Source organism: Diachasma alloeum, unplaced genomic scaffold (genome assembly GCF_001412515.2).
Source record: "Diachasma alloeum isolate Michigan unplaced genomic scaffold, Dall2.0 Dall_scaffold_00494, whole genome shotgun sequence".
Lineage (NCBI taxonomy): Eukaryota > Metazoa > Arthropoda > Insecta > Hymenoptera > Braconidae > Diachasma > Diachasma alloeum.
The window spans coordinates 570,485-583,823 of record NW_021680627.1 but is presented as its reverse complement, the minus strand read 5'-3'; the positions used below and the strand labels follow the sequence as shown (position 1 = coordinate 583,823).

The following is a 13,339-nucleotide window of genomic DNA, read 5'->3' as shown; positions in this document are numbered from 1 at the left end:
ACGACACAACATTCTTTTCAATTCTTCAATGAATTATTAGTTTATTAAATGATTGCGCATGAAAAAAATGATCACTGAATATGTTTATCCATTTCTAAGCGAAGTTGCCTCGATCGTCTCTGCAGTTCTTCTTCATTAGCCTTGACGTGCTCTCTATTCTGTTCCTGAGTCATTTGTTCCATCAATTCATGGTTGTAAGTCGAGTGCAACATCAATGCAAGAACCCCCGCTCGATTGGCCATGCTCGCTCTTATCTGTCGCTCTTGCTCCACAAGTTCATCAATCTTCAACCACTGCCTCACTCTCTCCATATCTATCTCAGCTCGTCTCAATTTTTCCCAGACGTAGTGTTTTAAACAGTGTTTTTTCGGGGCTCGGCAAAAATCCCCAGTGGTGTCGAAGACATTGGTAACGAGAGGACAGCCACAAACTTCCGTATCACTGACTTTTGGATCCTTACAGTGCTCAGGACACAGAACACGAAGGCGCTTGCAATAAGTACGATTAACGGGATTATAAAAATCGCAGAACATAACTTGACCCTCGATACGTGTCTTGAAAATAGAACCAAAGGACGCTTGGGACTCGTATTTGTTGAAGCACTTCTCCATGTGTTTGATAGCCGTGCGTGAATTAATTTCATGACCACAGGTGATGCAGTACATGCTCATCTCAGTGTCGTCATTCTCATCCACCTCATAACTGGGATCAATAGATGCATTCTTGGCCCTTTCGACGATGCGATCGAGCTCCATATGCCGTTTATCCAATTCCTGGAGGATCCTCCGGACTTCGTGCTGCTGTTTTCTGACAGATTCCAAGGCACGTCTGTTGTTCATCTCAGCGACACAGGATGTCAATGACCACTCGTGAATTCTTTGCGGTAAAACTTGATAGATTCGGTTGGTCGCAAGTTTCATTCCACAATCGTCTGAGCAATATTTCGAGCCTAAACGAGATTGCTTCGTACAAGCTGGTCCATAACATTGCTGGGGAGGTTCGAGAAAATCGATTCTCTCGTTGCTAGAGTCCCTTTTTCTTTTTTTGCTGGGTTTGTCACTGCGATTGACACTCTTGGAGGGTTTCAATGGAATCCCCACGGTTCTGCACGTCTTCTGAATGCAACGCAGTTTCAATCTCACTGATGGGCCAAATTTTTTCAGGTCCCTGCAGGCATCACATTTACCGCAATCCTCGGTGCGCAGACAGCCGATACACTCGCCACATCGTTTTGAGGATTTTTTTATTATCGTTGTATCCCAGGCACCGTCGTGCTCATGTCGGTGAGTCCGCTCCTTTTCTTTGTATTTTTTCAATTTTCGATCGTCCTGCTCGGTCCTTCGGGGCTTGTAACGAGTTATCAGAGACGGATCTTCTTCTCTGCACCTCTGTAGATGAATTCTCTATTTAACAACATGTATTCCGGTAGCAATCTGATGGAAGATATTTTAGTGATGCACTTACCACACAGAAAAATTGTTTTATGTACTTTGCATCACGTTCTGTGATGTTGATACAGTCGCCGTGGTACCATTCTTCGCATGCATCGCATCCACTGAAACGTTTTAAGTATATTATTATTTTTTTTACAAATAAGTTATGTTTTCGTTTGAAGCTAGATTCAGGTCTTGTTTTTTTTAACAATTTCGTGTATAATTTTTCTCCCCAAGTGACATTAATTGAGAGTTTTAGTAAACATAGATTATCCTCACATCATAAAACGAGAGCTGTCTGAGCTCCTGCAAATGCAATAAGCCTGTCCATCCTGTTTCAATAACGTAGCGATTTTGCTTTTTCTCTCTGGCAGCATAAACTGCTTCGCAATTTCCTCTTTCTGTGTGAAAATATAATGAAAATGATCAACGAATGCATAACGAAGGAAATTTTGAGGTTAGTCGTCAATATCGCTGCCGTATTATCCGGTGTTTGATTAACTGAATGATTTTTCAATTCAATTAAAAGATCAACAAACTCACCGATAATCCGTGTCGTTTACTCATTGTTAGTTGATTTACAACCTTGTTGATTTTCTTTCACATTAAAGTTTTTGTGACTTTTACCCCCCCGCGCCGCCGTCACACTTTGCTGACGACTTCGAAGTTCCAAGAAAACTGCACGGTCGGTAACAGCGATAGTGTTCATAATAAAATAATTGACAAGGCCGCGTGGCTGACGAAATCCAAGGTGAAAATGAAAATTTTTTATTTCGACATTTGTATGGCCTTCGAGTGTTTCACTGGCATCTCAGGGGTCAATAAATACAGAACCAACATTCACTTGGCGAAAAAAAAATTGTAATGTAAAATACAATAATGTTTTTTTTTAGAATCCAACAACTTAACTCATCTGAGAGAAGAAATAAAACAGGAATTTAAATAAAAATATTTTATTGTAGCCATAAGTGTTCAATTGATAAGGTCAGCCATTACGTTGACAAAATATACAGCATAAACATTGCAACTTTGGCCAGTACACGAACAAAATATATGTTTTGCTACATAAATATACCATAATGTTTTAGTTCAATTATGAATTCAAACTGATCCGGTCAAATGAAATTGATTTGATCGAGGCATTCGCAAAGTTATCTCATACAATTGTGCTTCTCAAATGATCGAGCCTTTCTTTTTTTCCCTCGTCTTTGGAGATTGATGCGATTATCATTAACATTAATATCAAAAATTTCTGAACCACTCGACAGCAACAAACTGTTCAAACTTCTACTTCGCCTAAGTATTCCCTTAGAATGATTCTCAATAGATGGATAACACCTCAAGTCGCTTATGCTATGAAATTTGACTAATCCTCGTGCCAATAATTCGTCATTCCCCTCGAACAGTGCCGACTTCGACAATAGGAGAGGCTGTATCCTACTCAATTCTATGCTCACAGGGAAACCCTCTTTATCTTCATTAACTGGTGAATTGACTCCAAATGTACCTCTGGATTTGTGCCTGTTGAGAGATTTACTCGTCTGATCAATTAATGAGTGAGAGAGCTTGAGATCATCTCTGCTGGTCCCTGCATGATCTTGTTCGTTCAAAAGATTCGCGAGACATTTCACCTGTCGTTGACGTGAATCATAGTGTATGGCACCATCGTTATCAAGTCGTACACGTTTGACCTTCCTCTCAGGACTCGGGGAATAGCTCACGGTGTTCGTCTCAGCCACCAGTGGTGCCAAATTCTCTTTCAGAGCATTCACTTTTCGACGTTCGGGGGACTTGAACAATTTAGATATGTTCATGGCTAAAGTTGTCTCTCTCGTTGGACTCTTTGTGCAATTCATTTCCAATTTGATTCTGCTCTCATAATACGTTGATGAGGATCGACGTACCAGCGAAGATCCATTGCGCCTCCAGCGTTCAACTGCAGATTTAGGTCCGGGCCTGCGCTTCTGTCCTGTGTCGAGATCCAGGTTCATTGTAAATACATCATTAACGGTCATCTGAAACATTCCACAAGCCCATTACATTTTCATTTTAGTCTTACTAGGATTTTTCTAGAGGTGGAAAAATAATTACCTTCAAAGTGTTATTTTCACAAACACGAAATTTCAAGTCCTTCAATGAAATTGAATTGAGTAATTTCAGTCGATTTGAATGATCTGAGGCTGTTGTAATACCGGCCCTTGTGTTGATTGATGCTGCATCAGATTCTGCAATTGCATCCCCACTGGCTGATCTGAATCATAGCAATAAAAATCTAATTGAAGTATATGAATGGTATTAATAATTCAAGCAGCCCTACCCTTTCGACGGGCTGCGCTATAGATTTGGATATTTTTTAGTTGTTGAATATTCATTTTCATGAAAAAACAAAAAAAACCATTTTACTTGAAATTCAAGAATCATTAACATTCAAAAAAACTTTGAAAGTGCTCATTTTGCCCCACTCATCCCTACTTTGAATGCTTTTGTCAATATGAAAATCCTTACTTTGATTCGTAACAGCTTTCAGCTCCTGTCCCTCTGGATGGTATCTCCATGGAGTAGATTCGATGACTTCGACATCGGGTGATTGGCTCTGGGGTCTCGTCTGCAGGTTTGGTGCCTGCATCCCCGTCGTACTGTTAGAATCGTAGATTGTACACAAGAGAGAGTAAGGCACGGGGAACCGATAAAATAAATCATAGTCCTCGCGCGCGTTATTCTCGACAAAAGATACTTCCCATATGTTTCCCAAGAGATCGATACGAGCATTTCAATATTACTTACCTCAGGTTGCCAGGTGCTGTTGACTTTAACCCGGGCCTCGTCTGCCAATGGAAGAACAAATTCCTTCCCCATGACTTTCACTATCGCTGCATTTTCCAAGGAAACTCCGCGACCATAGGGATTATCAGACGAATCAGTCGGCTCGTCGGTAGTGATTTGAGGTACTTCGAGGGGGCAGTCTGTCCTCGGCCTCTTCGGATCTGCTGATACCACGTTGGGCACTGAATTGTTGGGATCAACTGCATTCTGCTGCACTGGCATCACCGGTGCTGGCCTTTTTTCACGATTCATCTGTTGATTGGCAACATTGAAATTCGCTTGCCTCAGCTGCTGAGCCATTGAAAGATGATAATTGATCTCCTCATTATCGGACTCCACATCAACCACCTCTGGAGTAGTATCCAATGTCGATGAAACTGGCACATTCTGGGCTTCTGATTCCCCAGCAAATTCCTCGAGTGGTAATGAAGTGACGTTGGTAATTTGTATGTTCATCACAGGACTCTCAGGGACGTGATCAGCATTTGGATAAATGGGAGCAACTGGATATAGTTGTTCTTGCGGTCGGAATATAGCTTGATTAGTGAAGGATATTGCAGATGGTAGTGGTGGAAGCTGAGTGGGCATCTGGATGTTTCCAAGGATCACCGGATCGTGCGAGGGTCCAACTGCGATGTGACCAATCGATTGATTACCCAGTATATCTGCAGATATATAAGTAGCCTCGATAACTGGTAGGTTTGCTCGCGGGGTTGGTGGTCGAGTATCCCCAAGTATCCTCAGACCGTTTGGTAACGAAGAGGGAACATGATGAATTGGAATGTTGATTTCATTGTTCGTCATCAGCACGTCCTCCGTGATGTTGGAGATTGGAGGTGCTGATTTCTCTGGGAAAGATTCCTCGTCACTATCGATGATGACGAGTTCCTCGGGAGAATTGGACCTCCCTGGTAGTGTCTTGGGGGTCGGCTGAGAGCTTGCAATGGATGATGAAGGTGTTCGAGAAGTTCCCTGGTTCACTCGATCAATTGTGGAAGATGAAGAGTCTGCGGTAGTTCTTCCTCGACGATTCTCTCCAAATAATCCCCGGGATGACTCTGAATGTGGGCTAGACGCTTCACTACTCGTCCCTTCAGAACTGACGTCGCAGGTTGCCCTCAACATCTTCTCCTGTTTCAATTTAAATGATCTGGGCCCAGGTCGTATGGCAGTCTGAGGTGGGGTATCAGGATTTGCTGGCCAAGGAGTCGGTCCATAAACAGGCTCCTCCACACCAACCGAGATATCAGAGTCCGAGCCATCGCTGTCAGAGTGACAAGAATCATCTTTGGTTGATGGATTCAGAGAGGGAGTTGAATTGTCCGACATTCTCGATTCCTCCGAGTTCTCCTGAGCGGTCTTTGTGAGTATCGAGGTGCATTCTCGGCAGTCCCACGTGGCATTTCCCCATTTCAATCTGCCACAGGCCACGTGAATACCCTGAGAGCCACACGTGCGACAGAGGATCAACTCCCACTTGGGATTCGAACTTGTGTATCGTCTGCCCTTGGAGCAGATGCATTGGCTCGCGTCGCATCGGTTGTGCCTGTACAGCAATTCCTGAAAGGCATTGGGGACCAGTTCCCACGAGGCGTCCTGACATGGAATGAATATTCCATTATCGAGCATGGCTTTCTGGAATTCTTTCTTATTATTGCAGAGTGGACATTTGAAGAAGTATCCAGCACTCATGGCGAGCTGCTGCACACAGAGTCGATGGAACCAAGCGTTTTTCTTGCAGCAGGGTGCCCACAGGGTCTCAAATAAATTATTTCGGTCGACATTGTCATAGCAGATGTAGCAGAGCAATTGATCCGAAATTTGTGCCTTGATCTTCTCGTCGATCTTCTGCTTCGGTCGATGATTGACGCAGTACGAACGAAATTCACCAAAGAATTGATGCAGTGAACCTGATTTTAACCCACAGGGCAAGTGGAATATCTTTTTACATTTCGTGTTACAACATCCTAGAGTGGCACCGATCTTCTTGCAGTAGGAGCAAGACAGTCTTTTTCCTCTTTTCAATTCATTTAGTATATCTAGAGTTAAAAATCCGAGAATTCCTTCGTCATCGCCGCCCTTTTGCTGCATATTGGATGACAGTAAGAGGCAGTAATAGTGAGTGGTGATACCATTGTACTTGTGAATCTTTCCATACTTTAGCTCGTTGTCCTCTGACGAACTGCAGAAGACACAGGTGGCCTCGGAGCCAGGAGCCCGGTCACTTCTGGAACGATCCTTCCTAGGCATTTTTCTTTTCTTTTCTTACTTCTATTTATCTGTGCAATGTACACCGAATCCTTGAGGGTCCCGGGTAATGAGAATCATCATTCAGCATGAGGAATCTCCCTCTCATGACACTTGAATCGTGTATCTACCATTGTTCCCACAAACTGTGTCATTCATTTCATTCAATACGAAATAAGTGATTTCTTTTCGTTCGCGTCAAAGTCCCTAATATGGCTCCGAAAATCGCTTGACAATACGTACACACTTGAGGTTAATGCGTCCGATGTTCAAGTTTTTCCCATTGTATCAGTGAATACTCTTTGGGTCAACTTCCCGATATTTGTGGCACTCTCAAAGAAATAAGAATAAGCAATCGGAAATTGTCGAGAATTCTTGGAATGATGATAAACTCTGAGCGAGGTAATCCCCAGAGTTGTTTACAGGAACGCCATTTTCATGTCAATGTGACGAGAGAACCTATAGGGAAATAGTACATCCCAACTATCAGACCTGTATGAATGGAGATTGCTCATTTATGAGCAGAATGACATTTTTTTTCGTTTTGAGAAACTTGGATTCTTTATTTTCAAGAAAATATGATGGGCTTGGTACAGCAATTTATCTCATGATTTTTGAATGGGCTTCAATAACCTCCATTGGATACCGTTTTGTTCGGAGGAATGCGATAGACTTGTTTGGTGGAGTATGCGATATTTTCGATAGTGGATGATGTAAATATGGAGATAATTTTAATAATCGATCATTTAAAAACTTACGAACAATGCAGTCAAGGAGATAGCGGCCGTGAATGGACAAAGCTCATCACTAGACGGCAATGGAGAGGTCCTAGAAACGCGGGAAAATTCGGGTGGCAGTGTTACCACGTTTGAATAACAAATGAATAAAAATATAGTGTAGTATAGCGCAAAGGCATTTGTTTTTATAGTCGAATTGAAAATTGTAAAAATTATTTTCACACTTTCTTTCTTTCATTATCTTCTTCGTCTATTGTAGTTATTTGTAGAATCATATTTTTTATTGGCTATTGGGTTTAGATTTTTTTTTCATTTTATTTATGGGAAAAAAATGATGATGAAATATTGCAACTCTCAATTTTTTTATAATTCTGAAGAAGCTACGACAATTGGAACTGGAAGAGCAGTTACTATGACTGTTAAAATTGATATTTGAAGCACAAATATGTGCATCAAACTAAAAATAGAAGGATCTCAGCGTGTCTATGTCCACCCTCGTCCCTGAAGGTCTCGCAACATCAATATTAGAGCCACGCAGGCGCGGGTTGAATGACACTTTTGGGCTTTACAGTGTCGCGAATGCCGAAAAGATCTTCCAAATTCCTCAAGAAAATTATAATCTCTCATTACGTGAATAATTTTTGAAAAATATGTCGAATTTCCCCGAGACGGAAACTGACACCGGTTCTCCATCCATGTCCAAAGCAGAAGACAACTTGTCGAACAGTGATGGTCCTCTATTGAAGAGAAGTTTTGCTAGAAATAATACTCCCATCAGGTTCGTTTTCCTGAAGTATGTTGAAACATAAAAATCCTCAATCATAGAATGAAAATTATGTGATTGCAGCCTGAAGAACGGTTCGAGCGCTAAAACTTCGAGATCCCCTTCTCGCGCACCTTCCTATGGGCAGTCTTCCTCCTCCTCCTTTGATTCTGAGAAAAAGCGCTACTGCCTCTGGACACTGACGTGTATTCTAGCTGTAATTGGTCTCTGTAATCTCCTCTTGAGTATCACAATTATCGATGTTCTAAGAGTTTCCCGAGGGATGGAGTCTCTAGAGGTGATTCCTGAAGAATCTTTGGTGAAATTCTTCGGTAATACCGATCTGGACCACGTGAGTATTGAATAATTCTCTTAGACAAACTACACAGACCAACACGCTGAAATATATTTTTTGTCAACGTTTTCTATTAATTCATTATCCCACCATTCCTGATAAAAAAATTAACATGAACAATTAGCAAAATATGAAAGATTCAGAAGAAGCATCATATCTTTGAATATTCTCGACAGGTGTGCGTTGAAAGGGGAATTTGCCAGGGATACGGTGATGAACCTGTTGAGATTTACGGGCATAATGCGGGAGTACACCTGAACGTGCAGAATCACCGTTACGACCACATAAGAAGTGATTTTCGCGTTCTCAAAAATATGACATCAGTCTCCCAAGTAGAATCTTTCGAAATAAAAGACCACCACGGCCACTCATTGTTCTCCACAAATTTTTCCAACTTTGGATCCCTCAGAGGAGTCGACAGGATCGACGTAAAATTGGCGCAGACACACAGAATAGTGTCTCCAGTGAATGAGACTCTGATGTTGGATTCTAAAAAACAAGTTTCAATACATGGAGCAGAGAGCCTCAGTATGGAGGGGAAAGAGATCATTCTTATGGCGAATAACGATGTGAATTTAAAGAGCAACGACAGCATGGTTCTTGACGCTACTAATGGAGTATTCTTGGACGTCCAAAAGATTCCAATAGCCCCAGCATTCGTACGGAGTGGCAGATCAGAAGCTCTGCAGTACAAAGTTTGTGTTTGCATGCCAGAGGGAAAATTGTTCAGGGTACCAGTGACACCAGGTAATATGAACTGTGCAAGGGTCAGTAGTTCACCTGAAGACGACCCCTGTCGCTAGATCGAACATAGCAATTACATATAATTGAGAAACGCGGAGGAACGAATTATTGTAGAGACTAGAATAATAAAGTACCTATCGATGAGGTATTTCAATTACACAGTTGACTTTATTTTTAGCATTCGTGGTGATTAAAAAATTCGCCATGTCGATCATTTTGGAGCCAATACATATAGAAATACGAATAATTTGTAGAAATTCATTGAATATGGAGAAATTGACAAGTTAAAAATTAAGAGGTCTCAGTGATCATCTCCTCGTTGTTCTCCTCCATGTCCTCTGACTGTTCTTGATCAGTCGGAGGCTCGTAAGCCTTGTCCAGGGGACTGGCGACAACTCCACCGGGCCACACACTCATCTCGACAGCGAGTTTGTTGGTGCCTTCTAGGAGGGGCCTAAAGCCCCCATGGGCAAGGACTCTGAGGAGAGTTTGGGCAGTGAGGCAGACCAGGTCTTGCTGCTCCAGGGTCATTGCTGTGTGTACACGAATATTCCCACCCTCGCAAGGATCAGAAATGCCTGAGAAAATTTTGCAAAATATTTATTATTTTCCTTGTAACTTGTAAATATGGGAATGGAAATACTCGAAAATATGAACGCACCTGCAGATCCCGGGAGGAATAGGCCTGAAGATAAAAGTTGAAGGACACGCCTGTAAGCCTGATTGATCGGCAAGGCCTGTCGCCCAGGATTATTCATAATGGCATTGTGTGCCAACAGATCCAGCATCCACGGTGAAAGTGGCTCAAATCCCTCGAATCTAGTTCTCAAGTCCCTCAGGAGTCGGATCAAAATTTTTATGCTCGTATGATGGGCGTTCTCCTCGAACCATCCCGAGTGTCTGATAGCTGCCAGGTGTCCTTGACAAATCTTGACATCAACGTGCTGCTCAGACTCTAGTTTTCTCAGATTCTGATGAAGAGTCGTTATGAGAATCCTCACAGTTGCTTCATTATTAGCGATATCGAAACCACGCTCAGTCTGCACTAGCCTGAACACGTCTTTTGGATTAACCGTTTTCAAGTCTGTGTACACTTTATTGCCCAGTGCTTCGACAGCTGTTTTAGTGGGGAGGGTTTTGAGAATTACCACTATATCTGCAACGTTGTGGCCTTTTATCATTGTTCCCTTCTTGAAGCTTCCGACTTTTCTCAGCTCCTCCAATTGCTGTAGAACAATGAGCTCCATAAATTTTAAACAAGTGGGTAATTATTTTTATTGAAGCCCTGTATATATTTTTTTTTGTTTTTGTGGTGAAAATTATGAGAACAGAAATGAACAATTTTTGCAGTTATTTAACTTGGTTAGGATGGCAGAGAAATACCGAATTTTAAAAAAATGTAAAAATGTTGAGGGTCATATTGTACATTCAATTTTAATTAATACCAAACAAAGGCCATATCAAAGTCTGAAATTGTAGAAAGAAACCATAAAATTGGTCCAAAAGTATCATGTTTCCAACGTTTAAACCATATTTCATAATTTCAACAGAAAAAGTTGGAAACCCAAATTTTTTTCCCACTCAAAAATGCTGAGAAAATTTTTCATCACTTACACAAGCCTCGAAAGTGCCAGGCGCGACAATTAAATTATCCAGAACACTTTGCAGCTTGACAACAAGATCAAGAATGGACGTTTGCTCCTTAGGAGTTGGGCACATGTCCGAATTTTTCTTCAACAAAGCCTGTGTCAAGTCCGACTCATCTGGTGCCGGCTTGACTGGTGGAAAAGCAGCTTCACAAAGGGTGTAATCGAAGGGATGCCTGGGTAGAAATTGTTTCCTCGGGAAACCCATGCCACGTCCCATTCCCCCTCGTCCACCCCTCATTATTCCTCCTCGTCCTCGAACCATTTTCAGTCTGCAAGAGAGTACAAGTGAAAATTCACTCGGTTCCAAAAATCGATAAAGCATAACCCTTGGCGGTGATGCTCTCGTGGCGAAATCTTATTTTATTACCTTGTGAAACTGTATTTCATCGAATATTCAGAAGAATCATACTTACATCAAGAGTGGAAACGTTTACTTTAGTTGATTCTGCTGATTTATCCTTCTTTTTTCTCCTGAAATTGCAACTTTGCGGCTTGCTAAAGAGTACGGTAGACGGTAGCGTCCGACAACATGAAGTGAACCCCATCTCATACCTCAATTACCAGTGACAGCCGTGCCAACACTCAGAGTTACTAGCAGTTGGCAGCCCCCCGAACGACTGTAGGTGTTATATTGATCACTTCAGAAGACTGAATTTGTTGAAAAGCAATTGTCATGGCCTCTGAAAGATACAGCTTCTCTCTGACAACTTTCAGGTAAATACTATCGACAAAAATGTTTGATTAATCTTTTCACAAAAATGATCCACTGAACCACCAATTGACAAGTGTTTCCAGCGTCATTTAACACCTAAATGTGACTTGCACAATCGACTACACCTGCAGTTAACCTCCACAAGTCCATTATCATAGTGAGAACTTTTTAAATAACAATGAAAATGTTTTTTGTCCAGCCCATCGGGCAAGCTCGTGCAGATTGAATATGCCCTGGCTGCCGTAGCAGGTGGTGCACCAAGTGTTGGCATCAAAGCTGCCAATGGAGTCGTACTAGCCACTGAGAATAAACACAAATCAATTCTCTACGATGAGCACAGTCTCAATAAAGTGGAGATGATCACCAAACACATTGGCATGATCTACAGTGGCATGGGGCCTGACTATCGTCTCTTAGTTAAACAAGCTAGAAAAATGGCACAGCAGTACTTGTTGGTTTACAACGAGCCCATTCCCACTGCCCAACTCGTTCAGAGAGTTGCCATGCTCATGCAAGAGTACACTCAATCGGGGTAAGGAAATCATAGAAGTTAGTGGGGCAAAATGAAAACTTGTCTCTTCAGGGTAGTTTATTAATCCATTAGTTGAAAAAAATTGAAAATCCCCAATCAAAAGCCCAAATTTGTCCCTGAGTTTTGAACATAAGATACACAAATCAATTATTATTATTTATTGTATTGTACCTAGGGGGGAGGGACAAATTGGATTTTAAGAGAAAAAATCAAGTGCCCATTTTATCCCATTCTGTTTTCAAGAATTGTTCACCTCTTAATCTGATGAAAATCATATTTTTCTGTTCAGGGGTGTCAGACCCTTCGGTGTTTCCCTCCTGATCTGCGGATGGGACAATGGAAAGCCCTATCTCTTCCAATGTGACCCCTCGGGCGCCTATTTCGCCTGGAGAGCAACTGCCATGGGCAAGAATTTCATTAACGGTAAAACTTTCCTGGAGAAACGTTATAGTGAGGATCTTGAGCTTGATGATGCTGTCCACACTGCCATTCTGACACTCAAAGAGGGATTCGAGGGCCAGATGACAGCTGATAACATTGAGATTGGAATCGGCGATGCCAATGGTTTCAGACGATTAGATCCATCCCACGTCAAGGATTATCTTGCTAATATTCCCTAATTTATACAACTTGTCGCTTTCATTTATTTTTCACCTTTCATAAGGATTTTTCAAAGGAGTTCATAGGAGTGGTAAAAAAAGTTGAATAAAATTTGAAAATGCTTTTCGGCATTCCGACTTTTTTCCATTTATCCCTAAAGTTCTGCACGATTGGAGGGAAGAAAATAAGCCGTTTTCAGTCATCAAAATCGCAAGATCGGCAGGGTGAAACTCAATTTTTCGTTTCATTTCCAAAGTATCTTTTCAAGCTTCAAAATGAGAACTGACTGATCGCAATTATGTATTATGGATCGGGGGACATTGATGATTTAATATAGAGGCCCGTTTCACTTTAACTTCCCCTAGATAATAAATGTGGTTTGTTTATTGAAAATTAATAATGATTATTATTGGTATATACATATACATTCATAAGCTGCGCAAGGAGCAGCACGCTTGGGATACATATGCGTGTAATTAACAGTGGACACCAGGTAGAATCACGGACCTTGTTCCGACTATCATTTGTGGTATAGTGGGACACATTGCGCCATCCATAATTAATATCGACTGCAAACAAAACGAATGCAATTTCTGCTCTACCGACACTGTCTGACCGACTGCAAGGACCGTGCACAGATGTAGTTGTGTGCGTATCATACCTTACTTCCCTCATATTTTTCACAAATCTGTGGACAGTCGTGGATGTGCGGAAGTACGAACCCCCCCCCCCCCCCCCCCCCCC

The 13,339-nt window shown here is 41.8% G+C and overlaps 5 protein-coding genes across 6 annotated transcripts; 2 read left to right on the top strand and 3 right to left on the bottom strand.

The window, feature by feature from the left end:
• Positions 1–24: 24 nt before the first annotated feature.
• Positions 25–2,097, bottom strand: LOC107042631 (CXXC-type zinc finger protein 1). Its single transcript, XM_015263760.1, has 4 exons — positions 1,977–2,097; positions 1,713–1,834; positions 1,465–1,555; positions 25–1,388 (listed from the first exon to the last, which is right to left on the bottom strand). The coding sequence occupies exons 1-4, from the start codon at positions 1,998–2,000 to the stop codon at positions 72–74; spliced, it is 1,554 nt and encodes a 517-aa protein (XP_015119246.1). The 5' UTR covers positions 2,001–2,097; the 3' UTR covers positions 25–71.
• Positions 2,098–2,370: 273 nt separating this feature from the next.
• LOC107042630 lies at positions 2,371–7,348 on the bottom strand. 2 transcript variants are annotated; one of them, XM_015263758.1, is made up of 5 exons: positions 7,262–7,348; positions 4,218–6,962; positions 3,939–4,069; positions 3,525–3,684; positions 2,371–3,448 (listed from the first exon to the last, which is right to left on the bottom strand). In XM_015263758.1, the coding sequence occupies exons 2-5, from the start codon at positions 6,504–6,506 to the stop codon at positions 2,585–2,587; spliced, it is 3,444 nt and encodes a 1,147-aa protein (XP_015119244.1). In that variant the 5' UTR covers positions 6,507–6,962; positions 7,262–7,348; the 3' UTR covers positions 2,371–2,584. The 2 variants fall into 2 exon arrangements, with proteins under 2 accessions (XP_015119244.1, XP_015119245.1); XM_015263759.1 differs by having other exon boundaries at positions 7,266–7,333.
• Positions 7,349–7,775: 427 nt separating this feature from the next.
• On the top strand, positions 7,776–9,675 carry LOC107042633. The gene is made up of 3 exons (XM_015263764.2): positions 7,776–8,018; positions 8,088–8,355; positions 8,535–9,675. Exons 1-3 carry the CDS (start codon positions 7,891–7,893, stop codon positions 9,159–9,161), a joined length of 1,023 nt encoding a protein of 340 aa, XP_015119250.1. The 5' UTR covers positions 7,776–7,890; the 3' UTR covers positions 9,162–9,675.
• Positions 9,244–11,323, bottom strand: LOC107042632 (interleukin enhancer-binding factor 2). Its single transcript, XM_015263761.2, has 4 exons — positions 11,165–11,323; positions 10,717–11,020; positions 9,764–10,328; positions 9,244–9,680 (listed from the first exon to the last, which is right to left on the bottom strand). Exons 2-4 carry the CDS (start codon positions 11,011–11,013, stop codon positions 9,394–9,396), a joined length of 1,149 nt encoding a protein of 382 aa, XP_015119247.1. The 5' UTR covers positions 11,014–11,020; positions 11,165–11,323; the 3' UTR covers positions 9,244–9,393.
• Positions 11,047–12,726, top strand: LOC107042634 (proteasome subunit alpha type-2). Its single transcript, XM_015263765.2, has 3 exons — positions 11,047–11,465; positions 11,663–11,995; positions 12,285–12,726. The coding sequence occupies exons 1-3, from the start codon at positions 11,425–11,427 to the stop codon at positions 12,613–12,615; spliced, it is 705 nt and encodes a 234-aa protein (XP_015119251.1). The 5' UTR covers positions 11,047–11,424; the 3' UTR covers positions 12,616–12,726.
• The last annotated feature ends 613 nt before the right edge of the window (positions 12,727–13,339 follow it).